This window comes from Artemia franciscana, chromosome 14 (genome assembly GCF_032884065.1).
Source record: "Artemia franciscana chromosome 14, ASM3288406v1, whole genome shotgun sequence".
Classification (NCBI taxonomy): Eukaryota; Metazoa; Arthropoda; class Branchiopoda; order Anostraca; family Artemiidae; genus Artemia; species Artemia franciscana.
In genome coordinates, this window is record NC_088876.1 from 11,424,954 (window position 1) to 11,450,745 (window position 25,792).

Consider the following 25,792-nt stretch of genomic DNA (forward strand, 5'->3'; position numbering starts at 1 on the left):
ACATCATAAATGGGAATGTGTTTTGTCACTTTTCAATGCTAACTGCATAAGCTATCCGTCGCTGCGCCGTCCACGTTACTTGTAGAGGCGTAGCATGCCACTACGGTTAGCTTGGTATCTTTGCCCGGAAATCGGGCTGTGGATATCCTTTGGTTAATAGGAGGCCATTTTGTCAAAGCTTTTGAGGTTGTTTTGAAGAGCATTAAGGCCACATTTGCTGCTTCCTTATTTTCGAGGCTACTGTGCACAGGATACTATACCCATATCCAGGTTTCATATGCATGCTCCAGTCCAACGTACCTCAGAGAGTGCTAGTATAACCAGGCCTCAGTTATGCATTTATTTCATAAACTGTTTTGTTGTCGATAGTCGGAACATAGTTTCGACACCCCAAAAAGTAAGTTTGATGGGGCATTTTGCATTTAAAAATCGTATGCGGGGGTATTCTAAGGTTATCAACGTCAGATAATCTGGGGATGGTCTATTGTCGACAATCATCACAAAAAGTAAAATTTTGGCTCTCTTTGGATTTTGCTATTGCATAAATGTTTTCCAGGTGCAGGTTACTAGACCACTTTCAAATCCTCCTCCTTTATCCAGGCTTTGGATTGAATGTAACTACTTACAGGCGGAGTTAAATCCAACAGGCAGAGTTGACAATAATTGGCCACTTGATATCGATCATTGGCTGCTAGAATTCGATCGTTAGCTGCTAGATGTCAATCATTGGCTACGTTATGTCGATTAATGGCTATTAGACGTAAATCATTGGCTACTAGATGCCCCAATGACTTCTAAATGTTGATCTTTGGTTCCTCGATGTCAATCGTTGGATGCTAGTATATTGTTTTTTTCTGAGCTAGGATTTATTTCAGTTAATAATAAAATGAAAGATGAAGTAATTCACGCTGTGCAGGAGGTAGGCTCACCATGACGGTCATAAAATTAGCTTTGGTAGATTTTTAGATTCTGCTAATCTTGTTCGAAAAAAGGGAAATTGCTGTAACATCACTTTGCTAATAATAATCCTTTCGTAATAACTTATTTGCAGAATGTAAAACAGCCTATCTAAAACATAATCCGAAAAATTTGCAATGGGTTTGAATGCTCGTGCATTGAAACTGGTTCCTTGCTATATTATCTACAATAAGAATTTCTTTAATTCTCTCCCGATCTTTTCATGTAGGTTAAACCCATGATGCATGGAAGAAAGAAAAGATTTATATCCATTTAATGGTTTGATGAGGCATGGAATTTGTCATATGAAACATCTTATGGAGTTTAAAGAAGAATGATTGTATTATGGAGCTTCAAAGAGCGCAATTCCTAAACCTCAAGGTTTATCATTAAGTATATTGGCAAACACAACATGGAATCTTTGTGTGATGTCTACAACCATGATACCAATGAGGTTCCATGAGAAAAACACCTTGAAAGAAAATGAAATTCTCGAAGACAAAACAATCTCATTAAGTATTATGTAACGCCAATGTGTGTAGCGTAATTACGTAGCACCTCCGTGTGTGTCTCCCTCAGTTAAACCGGGGATTCGCCCATGGGCCCCAAGTCTAGCTTGTCACGTCTGAATGCGTCATCCTTAATATAATTCAACATTATTATACAAGAACTAGAGATCACGAAGAAAAACTTTTTGAACAAAAAAAGTTTTAAAAAAGGTCTTGAAATGTATCAAAACGTCTTGAAGAAAAATTTCTTAAAAACTTCATGAAATGTCTGGAAAAACATATCGAAGACAATATTTTAAAAAATGTCTTAAAATGTCTTGAAACGTCTTGAAGAAAAATGTCATAAGAACATCTTGACAAAAAGTCTTGAGGAAACATGTCTAAAAAGTCTTGAAGTGTCTTGACACGTCTTGAAAAATGTCTTAAAGATAAATGTCTGGGAAACATCATGAAATGTCTTGAAAGGTCTTGAAAAACCTCTTCAAGAAAAAAAATCTTAAAAAAAAACTTCCCTACCTGGCTGGTGGACTCTAACTAATCCTACTACGTAACATCCCAAACCCTATAATGTAACATTCGAAGAAATTCTAAACATTCTGAATACATGATACTTCTTAGTATTTTACTTAGAAAAGACAGCTCCTCCTCAAAAAATTTCGGAGAGCAAATACTAAAGATCTGGTCTATTAAAGAGATGATCAAACCAATCTTTACTAGGCTAGCCTGACCGGAGCTAAGCGACAAAAATCTATCTTTATTAGTCAGTTTTCTGTTAATTTTAAAATTCAGATTGCATAACAAACGATGACTTACAGGAGGATATTCAAAGCGCAGGGAAGACCACCACCATTAATGAAATCAACACTCAGAGAACACCAAATCCAACGCGGGAAAAAAAAAACTATTCAGTTTGATTCTCAGTGGTGTAAAATCAAACGAATATAGAGGGTCGACATAACATGTATTTTTTTAAAGCTCTAAAAGAGAGGGGTGAGGGGATTGACCGTTTTTAATTTTTTTCGATGAAAACACACCATGTAGCCTACATTCAGGGCTACTGAGAAGGAAACATGTTAAGAAAACAATTCTTGCTTCTTCATATGCAGAAAAAATTTAGTTAATTAAAGGTGCTTTCGCTGTAACCACAGCCCCGCCCCTAATATCCAAATATATACCCCAAATTATATATTTCCTATGTATTTTTTCCTTCTGGATTTCATCCATCTAGATTCAATTTACAGGTGCACCTGTTGAAACAAAAGAAACGCATGGTAAGATACATGGGAATTATATAGGCTAATTTGGGCTATATATTTATACATTGAAAGAATTAGCGACAGAACTATATGGTCAGGATAAACAATAAGGACCCAGGTGATGATACTGTAGAAGTTACCAAAGAATATGAATATGATTTTAGAAAAAGGGAAACCCTGATTAAATTCCTAAATAAGAAAGTTGATAAGAGTGACTGTGTTAATTATGGCGGCATTAGCCTGGTCTCTGTAGGTAGCAATGACTGAACAAAAATAAAAAAAAAGGACTGCAAGGTCTGTTAGCTTTCCCAGTATCACAAGAGAAGATTTAAAGAATGAAAATATTAGTATATTACCCTATCTGACCAAAATGATGCAAAACGTGTTTTTACAAACGAGCAAAATATTAGTATATTACCCATCTGACCAAAATGATGCAAAATGTGATTTTACAAACGAGCAAAATATTAGTATATTAATCTATCTGAACAAAATGATACACAACTTGTCTTTGCAAGCGAGCAACTTCTCACAAGTAGTCTGAAATTTTTGAATATTTTTTACCACTAGAAAGATAAGAAATTTAATAAAGCGGTAAAAGACGTGATAAAAAATACAAGATAAAATAGCTAGTATAAAAACTAAAAAAAAGCAGAACAGGTAAATTGAAAACAGAAAGATACTTTGAAAGCAAGATACAAGATACAGAAAGTACTTTGAAAGCAGAACAGAAACAGAAAACAGAAACAGTGCCGATGCATATATTAGATCTATATTTCTTGTATTCAACTAAAATCGAAGAAAAAAACGATGTGTTTTCAAAGGGAGCATTTTTTCACCCGAGTATCTGAATACTTCTAAAGAAGAGGGTGACATTTAACCAATTCCGAAAAGGGAGAAAATCCTGCACTCCGACGATAAAACTGAGTTAGTACAATAAATCTTCTGAATATTGAATACTCTTTATTTGAGTTTTAGGCTAAGGCATTTCAAGATTAGGAGTGAAATTTTAGCTTGTGAATCCTAAATATAAAAGATTTTATCATAAAAATATTAACCAATCTTTCTTGACCAAATCCCTCCACCCAATAAATGACTTAGCCGTACCCCCCCCCTCTTAAAGCCTTAGTCGTGGAAGTGTGTCTTATATATTATTTCTGGGATGGAGATTGGCATTTTAATGGGTCCCATATTTGTAGGAGTCATATGGGACAGGCAAACTACGCATCAAGTATGGTAAGATATGGAAAAAAGAATCAAGAAAACCACATGATTTGAACGCCCCGCTTAAGTCCCCCTCCCCTTCTAGCGTATGTGCTTGGCCGCTAATGAGTCGATCTGCTAGAGGTCATTCTGCAATAAACAAGAAATCACTGGAAATATCAACCCTTCCTACTTCGCCCTCCTCCCGATTCACATGGAGGTCAACCAAAAGCGAGCGCAGTTGTCACAAGTCTAAACTAAGTTAGTATTGTCACAATAAGAGGCGCCATTTGGGGGGGGGGGGGGTCAGGGGGGGGCAAATGCCCACCCCAGATTTTCCAGGGGGGGCCAAACTTCCACCACAAAACACCCTTTTCCAGCTATAATTATCCATTATGTCCAACATAATCCATTCTGTTCAAAGGATTTGAACTAACTGCACGCCTATTAGCCAAAGAGCGTAATTACCTGACGACCCTTGGGGTAATTACGCTATTTGCTATTAATCATTGTAAACTGTGAAAGTAGGTTAGATTCATAATAAAAGTCTCAAGTTTTGTCAAATGCCCCATGCCCACCCAAAGATTTGGCCCAAATGGCGCCTCTGGTCACAATACACATTATTAACTAGACCATTCAAATAATTTTACAAGAATAAAATTGAATCGTTTTGGCTACAATTTTCGCCAAAATTCCACAGTGATCAAAATGTAAATACTCCACGTCGGTCGTAATATGAAACGTAGTGAATTCTAATAGTTTACTTTCTGGGTATGGTTATGTTTCAAAACCATTTTAAACGAAAGAGCTGTCACTACTTATATTAAGCAGGAATATGTCTTTAAGGGTCCCCCAATTCGAGGACGACCCGCTTTTTGTTTGGCCCTAGATAGTTGCCCAAAAAGGACGATCTTTGGCAATCCAATTTTTTAACATTATACGATGGGTTATGCGGCACAATAGAATATGTAAATAATTCCAGGTCCCCACAAAAGTAACAAAAAGAATTATAATCACGCACTGCACAGGTTATGCTTGCTAAGTTGAGCTTGAGTTTAGCTAGATATCTTAGAAAACCCGTGTTGCTTTTCGTGACCATGAGCTTGCTGCTAAAGAAGATCAGAAGCCTCTGTCATAGCACATGCTGTATTTCGAACAAGGACAAATCAAACAGGACGCATCTACTGATTCACAGAAATCCCCAAAACCTCAATAGATCCAATAACAAAATATACTAATATATATAAGTCCAACTAAAAATTGTGAAAGATGAACACATATTTGATTTCGTCAACTATGAAGTGAACAGGTGAGCGTTTTCTTACCTACGAGTTGTCAGTCTTTGTTCAGAAGCAAATCTGTTCAAAATTGTCTTTATTTTTCGTCAAAAATTACGTTTGTCTCATGCTGTAGCTTAGATAATGCATCAATCAATCCCTCAAATATACTATTCGGACATTTGAGATCGTCAGAAACTACCAGCTTATTAATTCCTTTCTCCAATTCTTTTTCAGCACCCAGAGTGGTACCAAATTTAGCCGAATCTTTCTTCACAAGTTGCGAAATATCTTCTTCATCAATTTTCATGTTTTGTGCCCTTTGAACTATATTCATAACGCAGTTAAATTCTTTGAGGAATGCTTGCTTGGCAGCTGCTACAACCAGTTTTTTTTCGGCTTGGTTGCTTATCCATTCTTGGGCTTGCATCTCGCCATCAGCTTTGATTAACTGATTGAACATATTGAATTGCTTTTCACTTCTGTAAAATAAACGTATTTTACAAATGTGTAAATTTGCATCTACTAATGAATAATCATCTAATAATCTAATCTACTAATGAATAATAATCTACTAATGAATATCTAAATTAAAGTAAATTAAGTATCTAAGCTTGCAGTAAGATCAGAAGTGGGAAATAAAAATTAAATTGGTGAAATCTTATTTCTGCCATTGGATTATAAAACATCGATGTTTGAGGCTTATATATTCAATGTGTCGTATAACCTAACTATGATACATAACTACAACATAAAGAGTTTGTAAAAAAAAGAAGATAAGAGATTATAGAAAGAATTCGTCGTAGACAATTTTGATATACAACGTATGATGTAGGTTATTTTTCTATGATGGTTGCAGCACTAGCTACAACCTAGTAAAGAACGAACCACAGCCCAAATTACAAAAAACATGTTTGAAAAAAAGCCCGAAGGCTTTTTCCTGTGACTAAGATATATATTCGCCATGTCTTAAGTATGGTGGACCTTAGAACTCCTAAGCCAATTTTCCGGTGGCAACCTATAGGGTCGAGAAGGAAGGGTTGTCCCAAGAACGCGCTACGCCGTTCTTACCAGTCAGATCTCCACTCTCTTATCACGTTCCTACAACGCCAGTAGGAGGATGTGCTTGCGGCACCAGGATATCGCGAAGACTGGTGACCCCTAGTCGATGCCCTAGGTGGTTAGAGGTTTAATATATAACTCAAAAATTTAAACTCAATCATGGTTGGAGCGGTAGGTGCAACCTAGTAAACAACGAATCACGGGCAATAATAACCCAAATACTTGAAAGAGCCCTTCTGGGAGAATGTTAAAAAAATAAAAGCGCATGAATGAGAATAAGAATAAGAAAATACATATACATCAAAGGAATTATTCTGCTTTCTTTATTTCCGACTCTTAAAACTGTTGGATCTGTGACTTTGACTCGAGGTATTCTTATTTTGATGGGTAAAGATGGCGAACATAATTTCTCTTATTTGACTTCAACATCCCTCCACATTCTCAGCTGGTTTCAACGTAATACAGATAGTCATTCGCGAAAAGCTTCATCTTAATACCCGTAGCTGTTCCTACAACATTGCCGACACACTAATTTCATAACCTAAACAGATATAGTGTGTTTTGGTTTAATTTGGTATCCCCTCAACACCCCATTGAAATTTCAATTTAATACCCTTAACTGTTACTAAGATATCGCATATTGACGGTCGGGCTATTCTTGAGATATTTGAGATATACCCTTTTGACAATCTGTATACACATACAATCTTTTGACTTGTTTTACATATTCCAAACCTTTTGCACAAGTTACAACATATTTGATAATTCAATATCGTCTCTTGTACTAGGATTGCATTTTGCCCACTAAGGATGGGCACATAACAACAATACCCATTTTATTAAATATTCAAATAATCCGGGTAAAGCAAAAATAGATTAAATTTGATAGGTATTAATTGAAAAAAGATAATTTTGCCAAAACCGTAAAAAGTTCTCATTTTATCATTACTATGTCCTTACAGATCAATACTGATGATTTCATAGTTATACCTATTTTGGAATAAATACTTATTAAAACAGCAATTACAACATTGGGTTAGGTTACGATCCGCTCTCACAGTACATAATTACCCTATCAAAAGTTAAAGTTACAAAAACTAACAAACTAGTACAGAGCGACTTGAACTTGAATCTTCTTTGACAGGAGGAGGAGGAAAGTCCTATAACCACTCTACTATAATAGCTATTTATACATGAGTAGTTTTAGCCTGTATGATGTTATTATGTACTAGCTGTTGGTGTGGCGCTTCGCCACACCAACACCAACACCTAGTTGGTGGGGGCAATTCACGCCACCCCCAAGCCCCCCCGCGCGCGTAAGTCGTTACGCGCCATTGTAGTTGTGTCCCTGTGTCCCACCTGTGAATATAGATAGATATGTATAAGTTTTTAACTACGTAAAACTTGCGAATATACAATATTCTTCGCTGTCCCATTGTCTGTGCATATAAATAGATTGTCAGGTTTACCGACTCTTGAACATGGAACATACAATTGTCCATGGGAAAACAATCCGTATTCAGATCTATACCCCATTTTTTCTAATGATTGCCCTTGGGCTTTGTTGATGGTAATTGCTAATCGAATATTCCCTTTGTCCCCGTCGTCATTTATATATCCCCCATGTGCCCTTCCGGCGTCCCCGTTATACTTGTGTCCCTGTGTCCCGGTCGTCATTTATATTCCCTGTGTCCCGGTCGTCATTTGTGTCCCGGTGTCTCGGTCTGTAATTTCTCTTTGAGTGTCCCGGTCGTCATTTATATTCCCTGTGTCCCGCTTGTCATTTGTGTCCCGGTGTCCAGGTCTGTAATTTCTCTTTGAGTGTCCCGGTCGTCATTTATATTCCTTGTTGCCCGGTGTCCCGGTCTGTAACATACGACAATAGATCAATTGTGTTGTAACTTTGTTCACGATCCCATTCTACACATGTAGAAATAGAAGCAGTACGATTAGGTGAAGGCATTCCTAAATGCTTGAGAAGTTTGTCTGCAATAGATATGCACAAATCTTCAATCATAACTAAAGTGCAGTTATAAATTTCTGTTGTGAAGTCCAAGGTCATATCTGACCTTTCTAGCCGTATTCGGTGGAGTATATTCTCGGCCATTTGCGATTTGTATTTCTCCCATAACTCTGTAGGAGATGAAGGAGAGCAACTTTTGCCGGAAGACACGGGCCGTAATGTCATGTCTATGAACCGGCGATTGTCCAGGATGTAAAAGCTGTTGCATCTAATCCCAAGATGGATTATATGTAAATCATGAAAAGAGAAATCACCAATGCAACAGCACAAACACACACACACAAAAAAAAAAAAAAAAAAAAAAAAAAAAGAGACAGAAGGAGAAAAGGAAGACTGTTTTCCTAAATTAGTGATTAATATAGACCAGCACTTGAATGAGGCCTTAACCCTACTCATCCATACAATCACATAGGTCAAACAGCATAGCCATACACAATCAACCATAAAGAATAATCCATGGACAGGCAGTCATGTCGTCAATAAGTATAAGTCGTCATTTACCAAACAATAGAAAAAATTCGTTTTTTTTTATCATCGGTATCACTTTCAAGTTGTTTGGTTTGTTTTACCTTGACTTGTCTTTCGTCACTATGAAATGCATATCGCCGAACCTTTGTTTCTTTAACTAAAATCTGGTAGTTATTGATGACCTTATCCAAGTCAAAATCCCAAGCCCAATCACCATCGCTATCATTTTCAGTTTTGATACGTTTTGACTCTCGCTGTCCAGGTTGTTTCAGGTTGCCCTGGTGAATCCTCAGCACGCTTTCTTTTGGTGATTTCTCTCTGAGACGCAAGCCTGTTTTCACGCTGTTGTTGTGATTCCTCGGCACGCTTCCTTTTCATACTTTCTCTATTAGCCGCAAGCCTGTTTTCACGCTGTTGTTGTGATTCCTCGGCACGCTTTCTTTTCTTACTTTCTCTATTTACCGCAAGCCTTTTGGCATTAACTCTTTGAGCAGCTTCCTCGGCTGTTTCTTCTGCCATCACGCTGTTGTTGTGATTCCTCGGCACGCTTCCTTTTCTTACTTTCTCTATTAGCCGCAAGCCTTTTGGTATTAGCTCTTTGAGCAGCTTCCTCGGCTGTTTCTTCTGCCATTGTAGGTTCATGTTAAGATCTATATTAAAAATTTCTCTTTGAAAGGCCTTCTTATATACTTATAAGACGTCATATACAAAGCCTTTGACGTCATAAAAAACATGACGTCAGTCGATAAATAACTTCATGACGGCATAATGCTCAATCTTATAATGACGGTAGTCGACAAACATGACGTCAGTCGACCCACAAACATGACGTCAGTCAACAGACAAACAAACAACTTATTTTTATATATATAGAAGATATGGATATTACCCAGGCAGTCACAGCGGCAGGTGCAATAAATAATGGAAACGTGTCATAATTCAATAATTATTTTGAGAAAGATGCAAAATAATCAACACCATACCTGAGACATATTCTTGACTCACCTTGACTTGGATGGATATATTTCAAAATTATGCTCGGATTTATAATCAGTAGGCCAACAAACTCTTATAAAGTAAATTTAATGAAAATTTCTTCAACGATTTTAAAAAAATTAGTGAACTAAATTAAATTCTGTGGGAAGTTGAAGCTAGTGTCTTAGTATGTCTTTTGAAGATAGCGAAACACAGCAACCTTTGTGGGGAGAAGGGAATTTCCAAATTGATGTCACCAGGATATCCCCAGAAGAAATAGTTGAATTTTAAAGAAACTTGATTGGTTTCTATAGAGTACATTCTTAGAATGAAAGAGGTAATGGAAGACTTTTTGGGGACCAAAACACAATCTGGCCTTTTTTGAGGAGGCGAAGGAAAGAGGAACCCCCTAAAACTCGTCTTCAGGTCAGTTACCGGAAGGGGTCATTTTTTTCAACCAAACTTAGTTCGATGTAAGACGAAGTTGCTCTTTCTCTGGACCTGCTACTCATTTTGACCTCTATTGGTATGGCTCAGTATCTTAATTTTTGTCATTTGAACAATTGCCATATCAATCAAGTAGCTAACTTTCTTTTAATAGTGCCATAGATAATGAAAAACGTTCAATTGTTAACACAAAGACTGTTTAATAGAAAAAAAGGGGAGGTGAGTGTTTGTTTTTGGGTGTACGATTGGCTCAAAAACTCTTGAAGGTAGTTCTCTGGGCCGAAAAGATCTGAAATTTTTACAGTCAGAGAATGAGGAGTATGGGATCCAAAAATGGGCAAACAATTTTTGCCCCTGATGAGTTTGAAACTTAAAATCAAGAAAAAATACATATTTTTTTTGTTCCTATACTGTATAGAAAATGTCCAGTGTTAACTTATTATTGCAAATAATCAAAAATTTTTTACTTTTTAAGCAGCTGGTTGAAAAATTACGTGATAATTTTTAATCAAACGTCATTGACGAAATCGATTAACAGAATAATACATCATTATTTTATCTTGACAGACAGATTTTTTCCAAGATCATCTTTTAATTTTATTTTAATATAAAAAGCTTAAATTCAGGAAAATATTTTCTTTCTCTGGGGCTATGTGTTTAATGCCTATAGTATTCTTCAATAGAAAAAAATTCTTTTCAATTTATTCTGGTAACTGCATCATTCAAAATTTGCTATTTGAAAAATTCAACTTTTCTCTCACAAAGCGTCTGAATACGAAATTTGAAGCAAGTCAGATTCTGAAAGAAGTCCAGGGTGACGCCCTGTTATTAATAAACTAGCAGCTGACATGGTAGGCACAGGAACTGTCATCAGTGGCAAAGTTAGTGGCAAAGGCATACTGGCAAACAGCACCAGGCAATATGTATCATTCCATAGATGTTGACGAAGATGTACTGTAATTGTTAAAAACAACAGCTTCAATAGCATTAAGTTCAGATTCTCTAGAGATATTCTTTTCCAATATATGTGTTTCCGACTGTGATCGGACATTCTCCGAATAAAGTTTCTTCAAAAACAAGGATAAACTCTGCTAACCAAGTAATTTGTCTAGGTTGTAAGAATCAAACGAAAAGGAAAATTTTTGCTCTTAGTTCCCTATTGAGCGTGGTGTTATCACAGATTGGGATGGCGTGAAGCGAATTTTAATCCACTTAACATCTCATGAGGAGCTCAAAGGGATCAAGCCATCTGATTATCCCACTCGTCCGATCAGAAAAGAATAAGATGAACGTAGACTCTCAATTGTTGAAAAATGTTTACTCTCAACCACCACTCTACAACCAGAGTACATAGCTAACCAAGAGGACCTAGCTGGAATTTAATTTGTTTGCCAAAAGAACAAAATTTCTTTATCTGTGAGAACTAATTGCTATTACTCCGAAAACAATTTCTTTAAATAAAACTTAATAGTTTCACTGAATCCAAGTACAAACACGGTTAAACGATCGCACTGCAAGGTCAATCAGTACCATTTTCCTCTTTGCTACACAAATTGTCATGAGCAAATATTAGCACAAATACTTCGGAATTTCTGAGCCCTAAATCTTCCAAGGTTACATTATTATTACTCAAACAACTGTCTAAATCGTTCACAAAAATTAGGATAAGTAAGGTTCCACGGACCAAACAGTAGGGTATGTCACATGCCATACACAGCTTAGATAGAGATTATCAATACTGATGTACTGGAATCGACCTAATAAGGAGAGTTTACAACAAAAGCAAGGGTTGGTCCAGGTATTCCATGAAAACTGATTCATTTTACACATGTTCCAGACTTGGAATGTCAAGAGCTTTAATAGTATCTACGAAAATAGCACAAGATCTTTGCCCAAGACAAAGACTGTCTATCGGTGGGTCTGGCTTCTTTCGTGCCCGGAGCAAAATCTTATCTATTGTACCCTCTCTGTTTCCCAAAATTTCCAGGAAAAATAAAAAAAATTGTTTATTAAAAATTCTATTTATTTAAATCTGTATTTCCTTACTTTAGCCTCTGCAAAATTCTTACTTATCTCGTTCCAATTCAATGCTTCTAATTTTTCGCGTTCTACACTAATTAATGATAAATAACTGAGACACTCTTGCCAACTACCCGATCTGACCATGAACCATAATCAGTCTGAACTTGATTACTAACTGATGCAAGTCCTAACCCTATCCCAGCAACGAAAAAGTGACAACAGCTGTAAAGATTTGAGAAGTGGGCATGCATATGGAGTTGCAAAAAAGTCCCAAAAGCTTGTACGAGGGGAATACCGGTTAGGATACGCTCCCCCAGCACTTTATCCTGCAAAAGTGACTGATAACAGGCAACGGTAACAATCTCAAATAAGGAGCAAGTTATTAAGATACTACCCCTATATATAATGCACGCTCACACTAAAAATACCAATGGGGACTGGGGGAGGGGAGGTAAAGGGAAGGAAGTTGTTTCCCTGAATTTCCCAAATGACAGAATTTTTGTCATGCTGGCAACCCTGGACGTTTCTCTCGGGGAAACTGCACAAGTCTCTATGCCAACGCATACAAGTAAATCATTTTTTAGCTGTTTTGTCATCCGAATACACAATTTTAGTAGAAAATGTATTTAGTCTTCAAATGAACTCACATTAGATTTATACAATCCTATTAAGGGCTAATGCCAGATTTGCCTCTCACTCGATCGGACTATATGTCTTGGCTTTTTCTATAATTAGTCATGGCTTGATGCCCACAACTACTTGATTTTAATTCAAAATCAACGGATTTTTATTTATTTTGGAACTTTCAACGGAATTTTCAAAATACAAGAATTTTTAATTTTTCAGTCCTCTTTCCCACAGCAAGTAACTTTCTAAAAAAGCCTAGTGACAAGCTTTCCGTAACCAAAATCGACGTCTAGGCCAGATCAACAAAAACAATCTATCTTAAAAGCGCTTGCCTGCTTAGAACCGAAAGTTGCAATTTCAAGAAAGTTCAGCACTACTGTTGGCCTTAGCTATAATTAAACCTCTTAACTATAATTAAAGCAGCTTTTGTTTTTCCTTTCTTGTTTTATATGCACAAATCTTATTAAAAGATGCAGTCATTCCGAGCATAGTGGCTACAGACTCGAAGACCGTCCACGAGGTCTTTTAGTTTCTGAGTTAAAATGCAGATAAACATTTTAGCCAATTCTTTTAGCCAATTATATTTATAGGAATTCTTCCTACCTCACCCTCTTTTGGGCAGTGTAATGTTGAATGTAATCTTGAATACAGTTTCCCCGAGAGAGACGTCCAGGGTTGCCAGCATGACAGAAATTCTTCTTTTTTTTAATGATGGAAATAGTCCAGCGTTGAAGAATCTGATTATAAATAAAAATAACTGTGTTAAAACTAAACTTGTGGAATACATGAGTTTTAAACAAATAAGATACGTTTCAATTTTGTTTGAAAAAGAACGTTTATGGGGCAACATATTGGGTTTGCTCCTACTTCAGATCAGAGGTGAAAAATCCAGATTTTCCGAACAACAAAATTTCGGATTACCAAGTACCAAGGATAAAATTTAAAACAAATTATTGCGTTCCCCTCCTTTCCCTGTACCTATCCAAGGTTTATTCATGGTTTAACATCAAGTAACAAAAAACACAAACTAGAATATTTCTGTTTATGCCTACATCCTGAGTGAAGAAGATATGGGAGAGGGAAAATTGGAGCATTTTAGCCATAAAATCAGTTTATAGAGTCCCACACCCCCCGATAAAAACCCTCTGCTACCCCACCCATTTCTCAAGATTCGTTTCCCAAAGAAAGGACATGACGGACCACCATTTGGAAAAAGTAGCAAGAAAGGTTAATGTAAGAAGGGCTCCCTGAGGTAGGAGGACAACTTTTATTACGGGAAAGGCATTTTTTTTTATAGAATATTTTTGTAGTATATGTTTGAAATGCATCCGGTTCGGCTGCCATTTAATGAAAAAAAGTATAGGTGACGTCTAAGGTTTAAAACATTTTTTTTAAAGTTGTCGCCATTGAGAGGACTGGAGAGGGGATTTAATAAAAAAAAGGAAAATAGTACATTCATTCTTTAATACATATAGCCATACCCCTTCCCCCAGGAAAAAAAAAAGAAAAACGCAGTCAAACATACCAGACCAAGTCCTAGACCATGGTATTGTATTTAGATCAAGGATATCTAAGAAAAGGAAAAATCTTGCAATTTCAAAACGTCCTTAATCGATTCAGCAGTGATGATAGTCAAATACTGAGCGCTTAAATGTTACCTTCTGTGTGGGAGCAAAGTGTCATGAATTTCAGGCGGTCGTACTACTCCTTGTTTCTATGAATTGTTCAATGATTTTTCGTGAAGATGAGAAGATAAGCATTGCAAGCAGAAGCAAACGAAATTATTATTATTTACTAAACCCAAAATTTCTGAAAAATTCAGCTGGAGAATGCACATTTATTTCATATCCGCACCTGCATCTGGATAAGATCTACATATGCATATATACCGTAGATATACTCGGGTAATATGAGCACACGAATACAAAATATATTACCTTGAATATAAATCTAAGATGACCTTGTCTCGAGGTGCAATGACAATCAGCATTCCTTCAAATGTACCCTCGTAAGAATGCCAGAAATTCCCACCAATTAAAGAAAATCCAAATTTTTGCAGTGAATTTTCAACTATTCCTACAGGACATGTAAGTTCATAAACATTATGGGTAGGATTTGTAAGTAAGCTAGTTAGATATGGAACACCTGCAAGTAAACTGTAATCAAACCTCAGAACAACCAATACAATGATTATTATTGACTTAGAACAAAATGACAATATACCCCAAAAATATCTCTATTTTTGTGGTTCACTCGCATTCTATCACATTGTTGTACATTCCCTTTATTTATATTTGTTCTTATTTAAGGTATTGAGAATTTGGATCTCTAAAAATCTAATCCCTAAGACAAAGATTAGTCCAAAGGACTTCCCCTGGAAAATAAAATAGAGAAATAGTGTCAAAAATCAACTTTATTTTTTAGTTCTCCGCTTAAAGAAAGTTCAGATAACTTAAGCCTGAGTACCTAGCTAGACACTTCTCCACTTTCTTCAAATAGTATATGGGCATAGGTCCAAATGCTTCAACATCTATTTGTAAACATAAGCTATGCAAGTGAACTTCGTGTCTTTCCTCCTTCAAGAAGAGAGTTTCCAAAACCTTCCTCCCTTCACTTATACCTCAGGAAAACAATACCAGAAATGACGAACCTTATTTTATATGTTCATACAAACATACATAATAAAAAAGTAGCACCCATGATAACTCCAATAAGTAAAAACATCAATGTATATTACTCATAAAATACCCCCCCCCCCAACTACTGGGAAGGAGCAAAAATAAAAACTAAGGTGTGTAATAAATGTTATTTGCTAAGTTTTATGATCCTAAAATCAATAAAATGAACTTTGAAATAATCAGCTCTGAATCGTTAACATTGGCTTTACCACAGGTTCGGCCATAATCCACTGTAGAGTCTTAAGTCAGCCTGATGGCCAAGATTCAATCACTATACAGACATACTGGAATATAATGTGTTATGTTTTTATAATGTTCTTTGGAAAGAAATTATAGACCCAAATTCACTTCAAAACTGGTAATTGAAAAATCTTTGGCCTTTAAATTCACTTCAAAACTAGTAATTGAAAAATCTTTGGCCAATTTTAATACCTGATCAAAAGGTAAGCATTTTTAGAGTTTCGGTAATAATTACGTATTTATCCCTAAATTTTAACCAGTTTATGAAGCATTGGGACAAAAGGCAAAAGGAACAGCTAAACAATAAAAGCTAAACTGTATTATGTGCTGTTAGTTACGACATGATTTAATTATGTACTGTTTACTTTTATACATAATATAATGACCTCCACTGAAATTCCACTGAGCCTTTAGGGGACACTATTGGAAAAAAACAAAGACCAAAACTTAAGTGAAACATATGGACCTGAACACACATTAAATTAGAAGAAAATCGTAGATGCTCAAAAAGTGATGACACTCGAAATCGACTAATTTAGTATCGTATGAGACGTTAGTGAAGAAAAAAAAATCAGACGGATAGTAGCATTAAAATTTAAAAAAAAGAAATTATTTTATGTAAAGGGTGAGCTTCCACCCGATAAGCCTACTTTTCAGTAAAAGCCGATCTACGATATCGGTTTCTTCCACAAAATATCAAAAATCAGCAATTTAAGTCGGCACCATCTCTTTTATTGATGAAAGGGTACCATAGCTTTCAATTACCCTCCCCCCTTTGACCCCCTACTGATAGTTAATAGCTTCGGGATCACCATTCGATCTGATCAGCCATAACGAGAAGCAGTGTATAGAAAAACGCATTTATGACCATTCTTTACAATAAGCTACTAAATTCTGAATTTCTAAAGCTTGAATCCGCACTATAAGCTTCTCAGAATTGTTTTACTTTAAGGTATGATTTTCGTAAAAATCACATTTTCTTTGCAGTGCAAATACTAAAAGTATACACTGCTTTCTAATGATTATTTTCAAGTTTGATTTTAGAGTTAACGAATTTAACATACTTGAAACCAGCATAAGAAGCAAACTCTTTTGATACGTAACGATACTAAAAAGTCATTCCCTATTTTAAAAACATTGTGTCATACTCATGAATCAGCATTTTTACAAAAACAAGAAAAAGCAAAGAAAAAGAAAAGAACACACAGAGCATGAGATTGTACCTAATGTAAACCTGTATTTGTTTTCAGCTTGTCAAGCCTCACTGGGATCTTATCCCATGATTTTCTCAGGACCTCTTGCGAACTGGCAGATGTAAGTCCTTACTGCTACTATTACTGTTATCATTACACTAGGTAGCTACTAGAATCAGAGCTTGTCTTACCGTAACCATAAAAAACAAAACTGTAACAAATAATATTGGAAGGGTCAACAAAAAAGTGTTACATCCTTATGTCGTATTCTCAACAGAAAATCTACAGGCCTTGCTGGTAATAAAATGAAATAAACAGATAAAAGTAATTCGAATGGTGTTATATTGCAAGGTTGCTTTGAATAACCTGATTCTACTACTATTAACAACTTAACGCAGCACCAAGCTGCCTGAGGCCAAAACAGCTACACAAACTCCTCCTCCATCCACCCCAGTCAATCCCTGCTCCTCCTCCATCCCAATCTATTCAGAGCCTTCCTCTTAACACCCTCCCAGGAAGTTCCAATTTCTTTTAATCCTTTCTTTACGGCATCCTACAACCCCCAATCGCGAGCGAACTGCTTTCCGTTTGTTCCCAGACGGTTGGCCGACAAGGAGAATCTTTGGCAATCTGTCACCCCTCATCCGCAGAGCGTACCGTAGCCACGCAACCTTTCTCTCATTATAGAAAGCAGGATTGAACCAATCTTTTCGTCCGGCTTACTGTTTAAAATGCGGCCAATCAGCGGGACACCCAAAACAATCCGTAGGCAATTTCTCTCGAAAACATCTAGCAAAACTTCCTCCGTTTTTTGGAGCACCCATGCTACTGAACCGTATTTGACCACTGTCATCACTAGAGCTTCCAATATTCTTTTAAAGTTTTGGCTGTTATTGACTAAGGATGTTCTTTAATCAGCGTTCATTAGGTAGTTTCGGTAAACAGGATGAATACAGGACGAAATATAAGTCCAAGTTTAATCATGAATCGATTTGACCAAGTCCCTTCTAAAGATAATATCCAATTTCTGATAAATTCCGAGTAAAAAACTTTGTAAGAAAACCTGTTTATCTTCAAATGCACTAAAAAGCAAAAAAAAATCTGTTACCAGGAAAAAGTAAAATTTTAAAGATTAAAAACAAAAGCATTTGGGCAAATCGTACATAAAAATCGTTCCCGAAATGGTATAAAATATGTCCTGGGCACTACACCCTTTAATTTTTAGTCTTAAATTTTCCAAACTTCTTTTGTAGTAGGAAACCAAAAGTGTTTTACTTTTTAGTGTATTTCGAGATAAACCATATTTTTTTTTTTTAGTATTTTTGCTTTGCTCTTTTTAGCTCATGCCGAGACTACACCCACTTCACGTTCAAACAACCAATAACCAGAGCTATTCATGCATGATGAATGTAATACCTGCCAACGGGAATTAATTTCTTTTTTGTACTACTACTACTACTAACAACTCACCGCAGTTCGAAGCCGCCTGAGGCCAATTTTTTCAGACATAAAAATAAAAGCGTCCGAAAAGTACCAGATTTTGGTCACAAAAGTACTAAAATGTACAATTTTAGTATAAAGCAGCACAATTTTAGCAAAATGTACAAAGCAGCACATAAAGAAGTACCGTTAACGATACGTTAGTACCATGAGTGGTAGGTTAACCCTACACAGAATGGAAAGTGCCCTTCCATCACTTTTCTACCTCTTTTTTCTTTTCTTTTTTTTCTGCTTTCGGGGTCTAGTTTTTCATCCATTCTCGTTTTATCGTGTTGATTTATTCAATCCTTATGTTTGTTATTTTTGTATATTTATATACTAAAAAGAACAGGAATAGTTTGTTAATCCTACGAAAAATACAATTCGCCAATGAGCAAAATATTTTGGGTAACTAAAGATAAAAAAAAAAAACAAAAAAAAACAGGATTATCAAAATTAGTGATAAGTTGCCATAGGTGACAGCCCTGCTTAGTAAATTTTTCGCTTATGTAAAAACATCATCTGTTCATAACGTTTTAAAGGTAGTGCTTTGCGACAATTGACATGATACTTGAAATATCAGTACTATTAGAAAACATCGATATATTGAGTTAGACCTTTTTATTTCATTGGTTTATTTTAGTAGATTTAAATCTTAATAAACCTTAAATAATGATTGAAAAGTTCATTTTGAATAAATTGGATACATAATTCAAGTTAATTCAATTGTTTAATAGTTAGGAATTGATTTAATTTACAGAAATACAAGAAATACAATCTATATTTTGATTTCGACCTTTTTATTTCATTCATTGGTTTAGTTTAATTAATAAAAACCTTAATCAAACCTCAAATCAAGATTGGAAATATGATTTTTAATAAATTGAACTAATTAATTAGTTCAAGTTAATTTAATTGTTAAATAATTAGAAATTGATTTAATTACTGGAATATTTAGTTACTTTTTGGTTTGAAAGAGTAAATTTTTACGTATAAAATCCTCTCAGGCCTACAGCAAAAAGCTTGCAAAGAATAAAATTATTTCACTGATTAAGAAGAGATAAAAATGAATGTTGATATGACTTTATGCTAGCGGGTTAATGCTTATAGTTTTTTTTTCTCTATTCCAAAGATCTTCAAAACGGAGGTAATGGATGTGCAGATTGCCTATTAAATGCTGCACACCAAAGGATATTAAAAATAAATTTGCAGACTTACCTACATATTCATTTAGGCGAACTGAAGAATTTACGAATTCCCTAACAGATACTGCCAAAGGAGGTAGCGGTACTTGTATCGGGTTTAATTTGTTACTATGCTGCGAAGATACAAATCCTGTTATTAATCCGAGAAATGTGTATTCAGATTCTGTCTTGAATGATAAGCAGTCGGTAGAAACTGAAATAAATAATTATGCTAATAATTACACTGACAAGTCCAATTAAAGCTTTTGCTGGGTCAAGAAAAAGACTTGTGTTGGCTCAAGAAAGTGGCGTAGCTTGGGGGGCAAGGGTTTACAGCTATCCCGTGGCACTGCATCAGAAAAGCGTCAAACTGAGATTTTTGTCCATACTACAACCTAATTACATTCTGGTAGTGATGGTGGAGAGAGGAAGGGAGCGAAATCTAACAATATCCTCGGGCGCTAAAAATCCTAGCTACGCCTCTGGCTTGATAACTGAAATACGCAATTCTATTAGAGCTTTTTACTTTGATTAGAAATGGAGTTTCTAAGAAATGCAATTTTGCTACAGTGTGGAACGGTCTGCCGGATAGTATTAGAGTGGCTGGTGGCATAATTTTGTTTAAAAGAATGTCGAAGTTTGTATTTACTGAAAAGGGGAGGGGGTTGGAACTTTTAGATTTTTGAGAGTGGGTATGGGAAGGTCGATTGGGTGCAGATTGGAAGGTTGTGATGAGAAAAGATTTAAAACTTTTTTCTTTGAAAATTAATTATTTCTTCTTATTTTTTGAAAAAATAAATTACTTTGATGTTTTTATTTACTGAATATTTTTTATTTTAAAATGAAGGTTAGAAGATAGAGTCACCCATAGGATTGTTGTCTTTTCGTGGCCTCGAGTTTTTATATAATGTGATTTTGTTTTATTTTTTTAGGGTGAAGTAATAAATATCTGAGTCAGAACCTGAAAAAGCAAGGATAACAAATACCTAATATTTTAGTTTTGTATTAACTTTGCTGTCTTCAGCTCAAGTCACCAGTTCAGTTAGTAAAGCATTCAGAAATTTTACTTTAAAATTGTAGAGGAGTCTTATAACGTAATTTCAAGCAAAAAAAAGAAAAAAAGAAAAATGTTTTTTTACAACTGCTTAGGAAAAAGCTATAAACACTAAGATTCCATTTTTCGGACTGCTCATAATTATTAATTTAATACCCGTCAAACAAGCATGCAATAACAGAAAAAAAAAGAAAAAAAAGAAAAAAGAGAAAGAAACAATGAAAAAAGAAAAAAAGAAAAAACAATGGGTGTTTCCACTGGTTCCTTTCTTACGGATAGTTTAATATCTTACAATTTCTGCAGTATTTATGTTTCTATAATTCACTTGTTCCATGAGATTTCTATCTTATTCACCCCGCCCCCTCCATGGTATAAATCTGCATACGTTGCTTCATCCCAATATGTCAAAAGAACACTCATAAATTTTATAACAGCCCTTCAAACCCTTTTTTGTCGGATATCAGCTCACAAAGCAGCATTTTCATGGTTGATTTCACTCCCAGTCCTTAAAAGGCCAGGAATCTTTGAGGGGATCCCAGATTGTTTTTTTCAAGTCGTCCATAAAATCCAAATACAACTAGGACTGTAAGATAAGCAACATTCTACGTTTTCCCATCCACGAGGGACATTTTTCGTTCATTTTTAGACAAGATTTAAAAGATATTTTATAGGAAGAGATTCATTAACCAAGAGAAACTGATACGGCCGGTTCCAAAATTACTCGCCTCTCGGCTCAGGCACGGACGCATAGCTTTGTTTCTTGGGAAGAAAGAGGGAAACAAAACCATAAAACTGAAACGATAAGACTGCTCCACAATCAATTCGCTACAAGTGGTACGAATTGAGCTTCAGTAAAACCACCTATATGAGGATTCCTAACACTCATGCAGAAATTTAAAAGTCGAAGTTAGACACTTAAAAGACGAAAGCAGAAAGCGGAAATTGGAAAATAGAAACTGGAAAGAAATTGGAAATGTGCAGAAATTGGATAGAAATCAGAAATATGCACGAGTTAGAACGTAAAAATTAGAATGTTAAAAGAAAAAAAAGAAGAAAGTAGAAATCAGAAATTGGAAATTTGCAGAAACTGGAAATTAAAAATTATAAAGTTAAAAGAAGAGAGGAGAATGCAGAAATTGAAAAATAGAAATTGGATAATAAATTGGAAAGAAATATAAAGAAATTGCAAAGTAGAAACAGCTAAAAGAAGAAAGTGGAAAAGAGAAATTGGAAAGTAGTTCTTAAGTTTTTGACACAGGATGAATTTCAGAGCGGGGATGTGCCATATGGTCGCTTATCTGGTAGGCATTCCACGATGATCCTTAAAATTATTTGTTGTCGTCGATGAATAAAATTCATATAAATAGCTCCATTTATTCCAGGATCACATATATATATTTAAAAATATCATTTAAAAAAATCATACAAACTATGAATTGAATGTCTATAAAGTCACTTTTTTCCTGAAAGAGGACAGTGACTTGGTCCATGTCTCTCCGACAGTACTGATATTTTGATTTAAGTTTAAAAGTAAATACAAAGATATTTTTCATTCAATTAAATTTAACTTAGAAATTTTCAAGAGGACTAAGGATTTTTATATTAATTCACACAAGGTAGGCGCTATAGTGCCTAGTCTTATGGCATGTTGAAAGACCGAGCGCAGGCAAACTTACAAAAGCCTAAAACAATATAGCTTCCTCGTGGACAAATATTCTCGGGAAGATTTAGTCTGGACAATAAGCAGGGGGAGGGGGCACTGAGACCCAGTTCCCACAGAAATCTAAATTTATCAGCAAATTGTTTTTCAAATTATCATAAAGTCTTTATATCCCTGCCCCTTCACAAAGAAATCCTTCGTAAATACCTGTATTTAGACATTGATATTATTCCGCTTTACTCTAATCCTCTTTCTTCTAAGCTTTAGAAAAAAATTATTACTTCCCGCAAAGAAAAAAAATTTGAAGTTCACTCTAAACAGCGTATTTTGGTGCCTACATATTCTATGGTCTTTGGGTGTGTTGCTGTTATAAAAGCATAATAGTTCAATAGCGGGTACTAAAAAAATATATATATTTCTATATTTTGGGATTTGACTCTCCCCCGAATGTCCAACCCAAATTCTGGGATTCCTCAAAATGTAAAAAAAAAACATTGAAAACAAAACCGACTGTAAAGTAATATTCTACATTAGCAATAAAGGATGTTGCATCAATGGTTTTATCTAGGTCAGAGGTGCGACGACAAATACAGACAATTGATGGGCTTAAGATAAGGCAATCACCTCAGTAGAATGATTACTAAAGTTTGATTTAAAAAGACTTATCCTGAAGAGGATTTAAGCATAAAAATGAATTTTTATGGCAATTATCTGGGTAGTCTAGGAGTCTAATTGAAGTCATTTCAATTTATTTTCCTCATATTTCCAGATAATTGTACCTCATTGAATTTTAAGTTTGAACGCACATAAGGATATTCTCCCAAAAGAGAACTGACAACAAACAGAAAAATATTTTTGCCGTCGAATATTACACTTTTCCCTCAGGTTGATTTAATACAGTTGACGCTAAATTGTACCCGAATTCATTCACTATACTAAGCTATAAAACAAACGATAAAAGCGCTGATGTTGCCGACAGAACATTTGATATTCCATCAGCAATATTCTTGTTTGTTTTTATTATTACTCCATATAAAATTACTCCATTGTTTGTTTTATATACTTGATCACATTGACTTCTGAATGAGCTATTTGGTAGAGCATTACATATTATTTTTCAAATTTCTGGAGGCGGTTGAGAACATAAAAAATATTCGCCTGGCTACATAGCTGAATTACGCAGTCAATCAATTAGTTTATAATTTAGTAACTTACTAACAAGCAAAGCTCTGAAATGTGGATTTAAATTCCATTTTCCTCCATCTGAAACAATTCCCCTTGATTCCATTAACTGATGAAGGAGCACTTTCCGGTCACATTTATTAACACAACTTTCCACAGGAACATCATGATAGTAGACAGGTCTGTTGTCTTTCGAAAAAGCAAAAACATTTTCACAATATTCCAAAGACGCACCGCTTGCTTCAGATACCAGAAACCTTAGATCTTTGATGGTTCTAAAAAATATTTAAACCATGAAGGAACCCAAAAAAAAAATATAATTAACAATGTTATGGACAAAAAATAATACTGGGTGAATGCAATTCAAGGTCACAGCTTGGATACTAATACAGTTATGAAAATTCGATTTATTTTTGGGACACAGTGCGCGGTAGCGATGCTAGCGGCTGGAGACAGGAAACTGGCAGTCTGTATCTAAAAGTCGGAGCAATTCACAGCTTAGATACCAATTGCGTTCCCGCCTATGGTGTTTTAGTACGATCTACGCGTCGGAGCGTGGGCTTGGAGGAGGTGCCAAGTTCTGAGCTCTGTACCAAAAGCTTCTAATGGGCAAGATAGGAGTTTTCATAACTGTATTGGTATCTAAGCTGTGATTGGTATGCAAGCTGTGCTCAAGGTAGCATACGTAAGTAATGAACTATTGAATCTAACTAACATCTGAAGTTGGGAGAGAAAAAGAGAGAGAGATAGATCAGTATAATTAAAAACTATCGTAGCGTAGCTAAAATCATTTACTTTTTTTTTGAAAAAACATACATTTAAACAAAAATCACACACTACGACTCAGCATTGAAAATTGATGCGAAAAAAGGTACAAATGAGTTGGCGTAACGATTAGTTAGTACTTTAGGGGGTAAAAGTTTATTTTATCACTGAGTTCGATTATCGGGAGGGGCAGGTTCGGGTAGTAGTGATCGGTAGCTCGTATTGGCTAGGACAAATTTTCCAAATAGCTGAATCAGGTGTGGATAAAAGCAAATCAAACCATGATGTAGGTAAAAAACCGGGCCCACTTACCCACCCCTTTTTGAAAGTATATTATAATCCTCTTTTTTTGGTCAAGTAATACAAATTTGGTACGCCCATAAAAAGTATTCTGGCTTTTTTCGTCACACATTTTCGGAATTAATTTATATAAAATACATAGTTGAATTTTACCGAATACCCAACGTATTAGGTTGTATTTGGAGCACAGCCGTTTTCTTTCTACAAAACGTTTTCTTACAACAGAGTACAAGTTTTACGATAGAGTACCAAATGTCTTATGGCAAAAACTGATCCCATCGATGGTGTTCCATATATTTGATTTCCATACCTTTGATTTTGCTTTTAAATCAAAAGGACTAGCTTTTTTCGGTTTGAATATTATTGCCAGACGACTAAAAGACTTAGATGTAAGGCATAAACATATCCCATTTCTTAAATAGGACCCCCCCCCCCTAGTTCCTAAAAAGTAGGAAGGGATTCATTATTGCCCTGTTTTTCCCTTGCACACACAACCCTCCTCTGAAACAAACAGGAAATCTAGAAGAATTGACGGCAACATGAAACAAAAATATAAAAAAAGACAAAATATAGGCCTATAAGTCTACAGAGATAATAGAAGAAAGAATAGCAACTAAAAAAAAGTGTAAAAAGAAACTTTGAGGCTTCGAAAAAAAGAACAGAAGCTTTGAGGAAAAGACAAACTATAGCAACCTCAACACAGCTACAGGCAGCAAAGGGATTATTTTCGTAACCTAGAGCGGGAATAACATTGCAAGCAGCCGTAATAGGTATCTTTAAACCACGCATAAGAGCAATATTGTTAAAATAATGTACAAGACAGAAACTTCCCTAGTATTGCTCAGGCTTCCTAAAAGTGAGCGTTTTGCGACCTATTGTGGATTTCCTGTAAAGAAATCGGAAACCCAGAATAGAAAAGGTAGCCAAGAAAGACTTTCCGAAATAGGAAAGCTAAATCATTCCAAAGCTGTTCTTTCCTTTGGAGAGCAATAGATGCTTTCCCATTTTACTTATATTTTTTAACTTTTTTTTAATACACTAGCTTTATCTTATTCTAAGGTAGCTTTGGGCCATTAACCTGGTCAAAATGTACCACCCAACATTGGACCAGACGGTGCGCCAGAAAAATTTTATACCAGATATCATTTGCAAAATAAAATAAATTCTAGAAGAAAGTTCGCATGTGTATCTTCTTAGGAACTGAGGGGAAAAAACAGATATAGACTTAAGT

General features: G+C 35.4%; 1 protein-coding gene across 5 annotated transcripts in view; it reads right to left on the reverse strand.

Annotated features, from left to right (window-relative positions):
* Positions 1 to 5,055: 5,055 nt before the first annotated feature.
* The window catches only part of LOC136035310 (uncharacterized), a 45,609-nt gene continuing 24,872 nt past the window's right edge, over positions 5,056 to 25,792 (reverse strand). For 3 of the 5 annotated variants that reach the window (XM_065717013.1, XM_065717012.1, XM_065717014.1), the window contains exons 5-8: positions 23,530 to 23,771; positions 19,635 to 19,814; positions 14,764 to 14,971; positions 5,056 to 5,684 (exon numbers count right to left, since the gene is read on the reverse strand). In XM_065717013.1, the coding sequence (XP_065573085.1) occupies positions 5,300 to 5,684; positions 14,764 to 14,971; positions 19,635 to 19,814; positions 23,530 to 23,771 (1,015 nt within the window). In that variant the 3' untranslated portion in view covers positions 5,056 to 5,299. Of the gene's footprint in view, positions 5,685 to 13,429; positions 13,564 to 14,763; positions 14,972 to 19,634; positions 19,815 to 23,529; positions 23,772 to 25,792 lie in introns of all 5 variants that reach the window. The other 2 variants (XM_065717016.1, XM_065717015.1) reach the window with 2 other exon arrangements.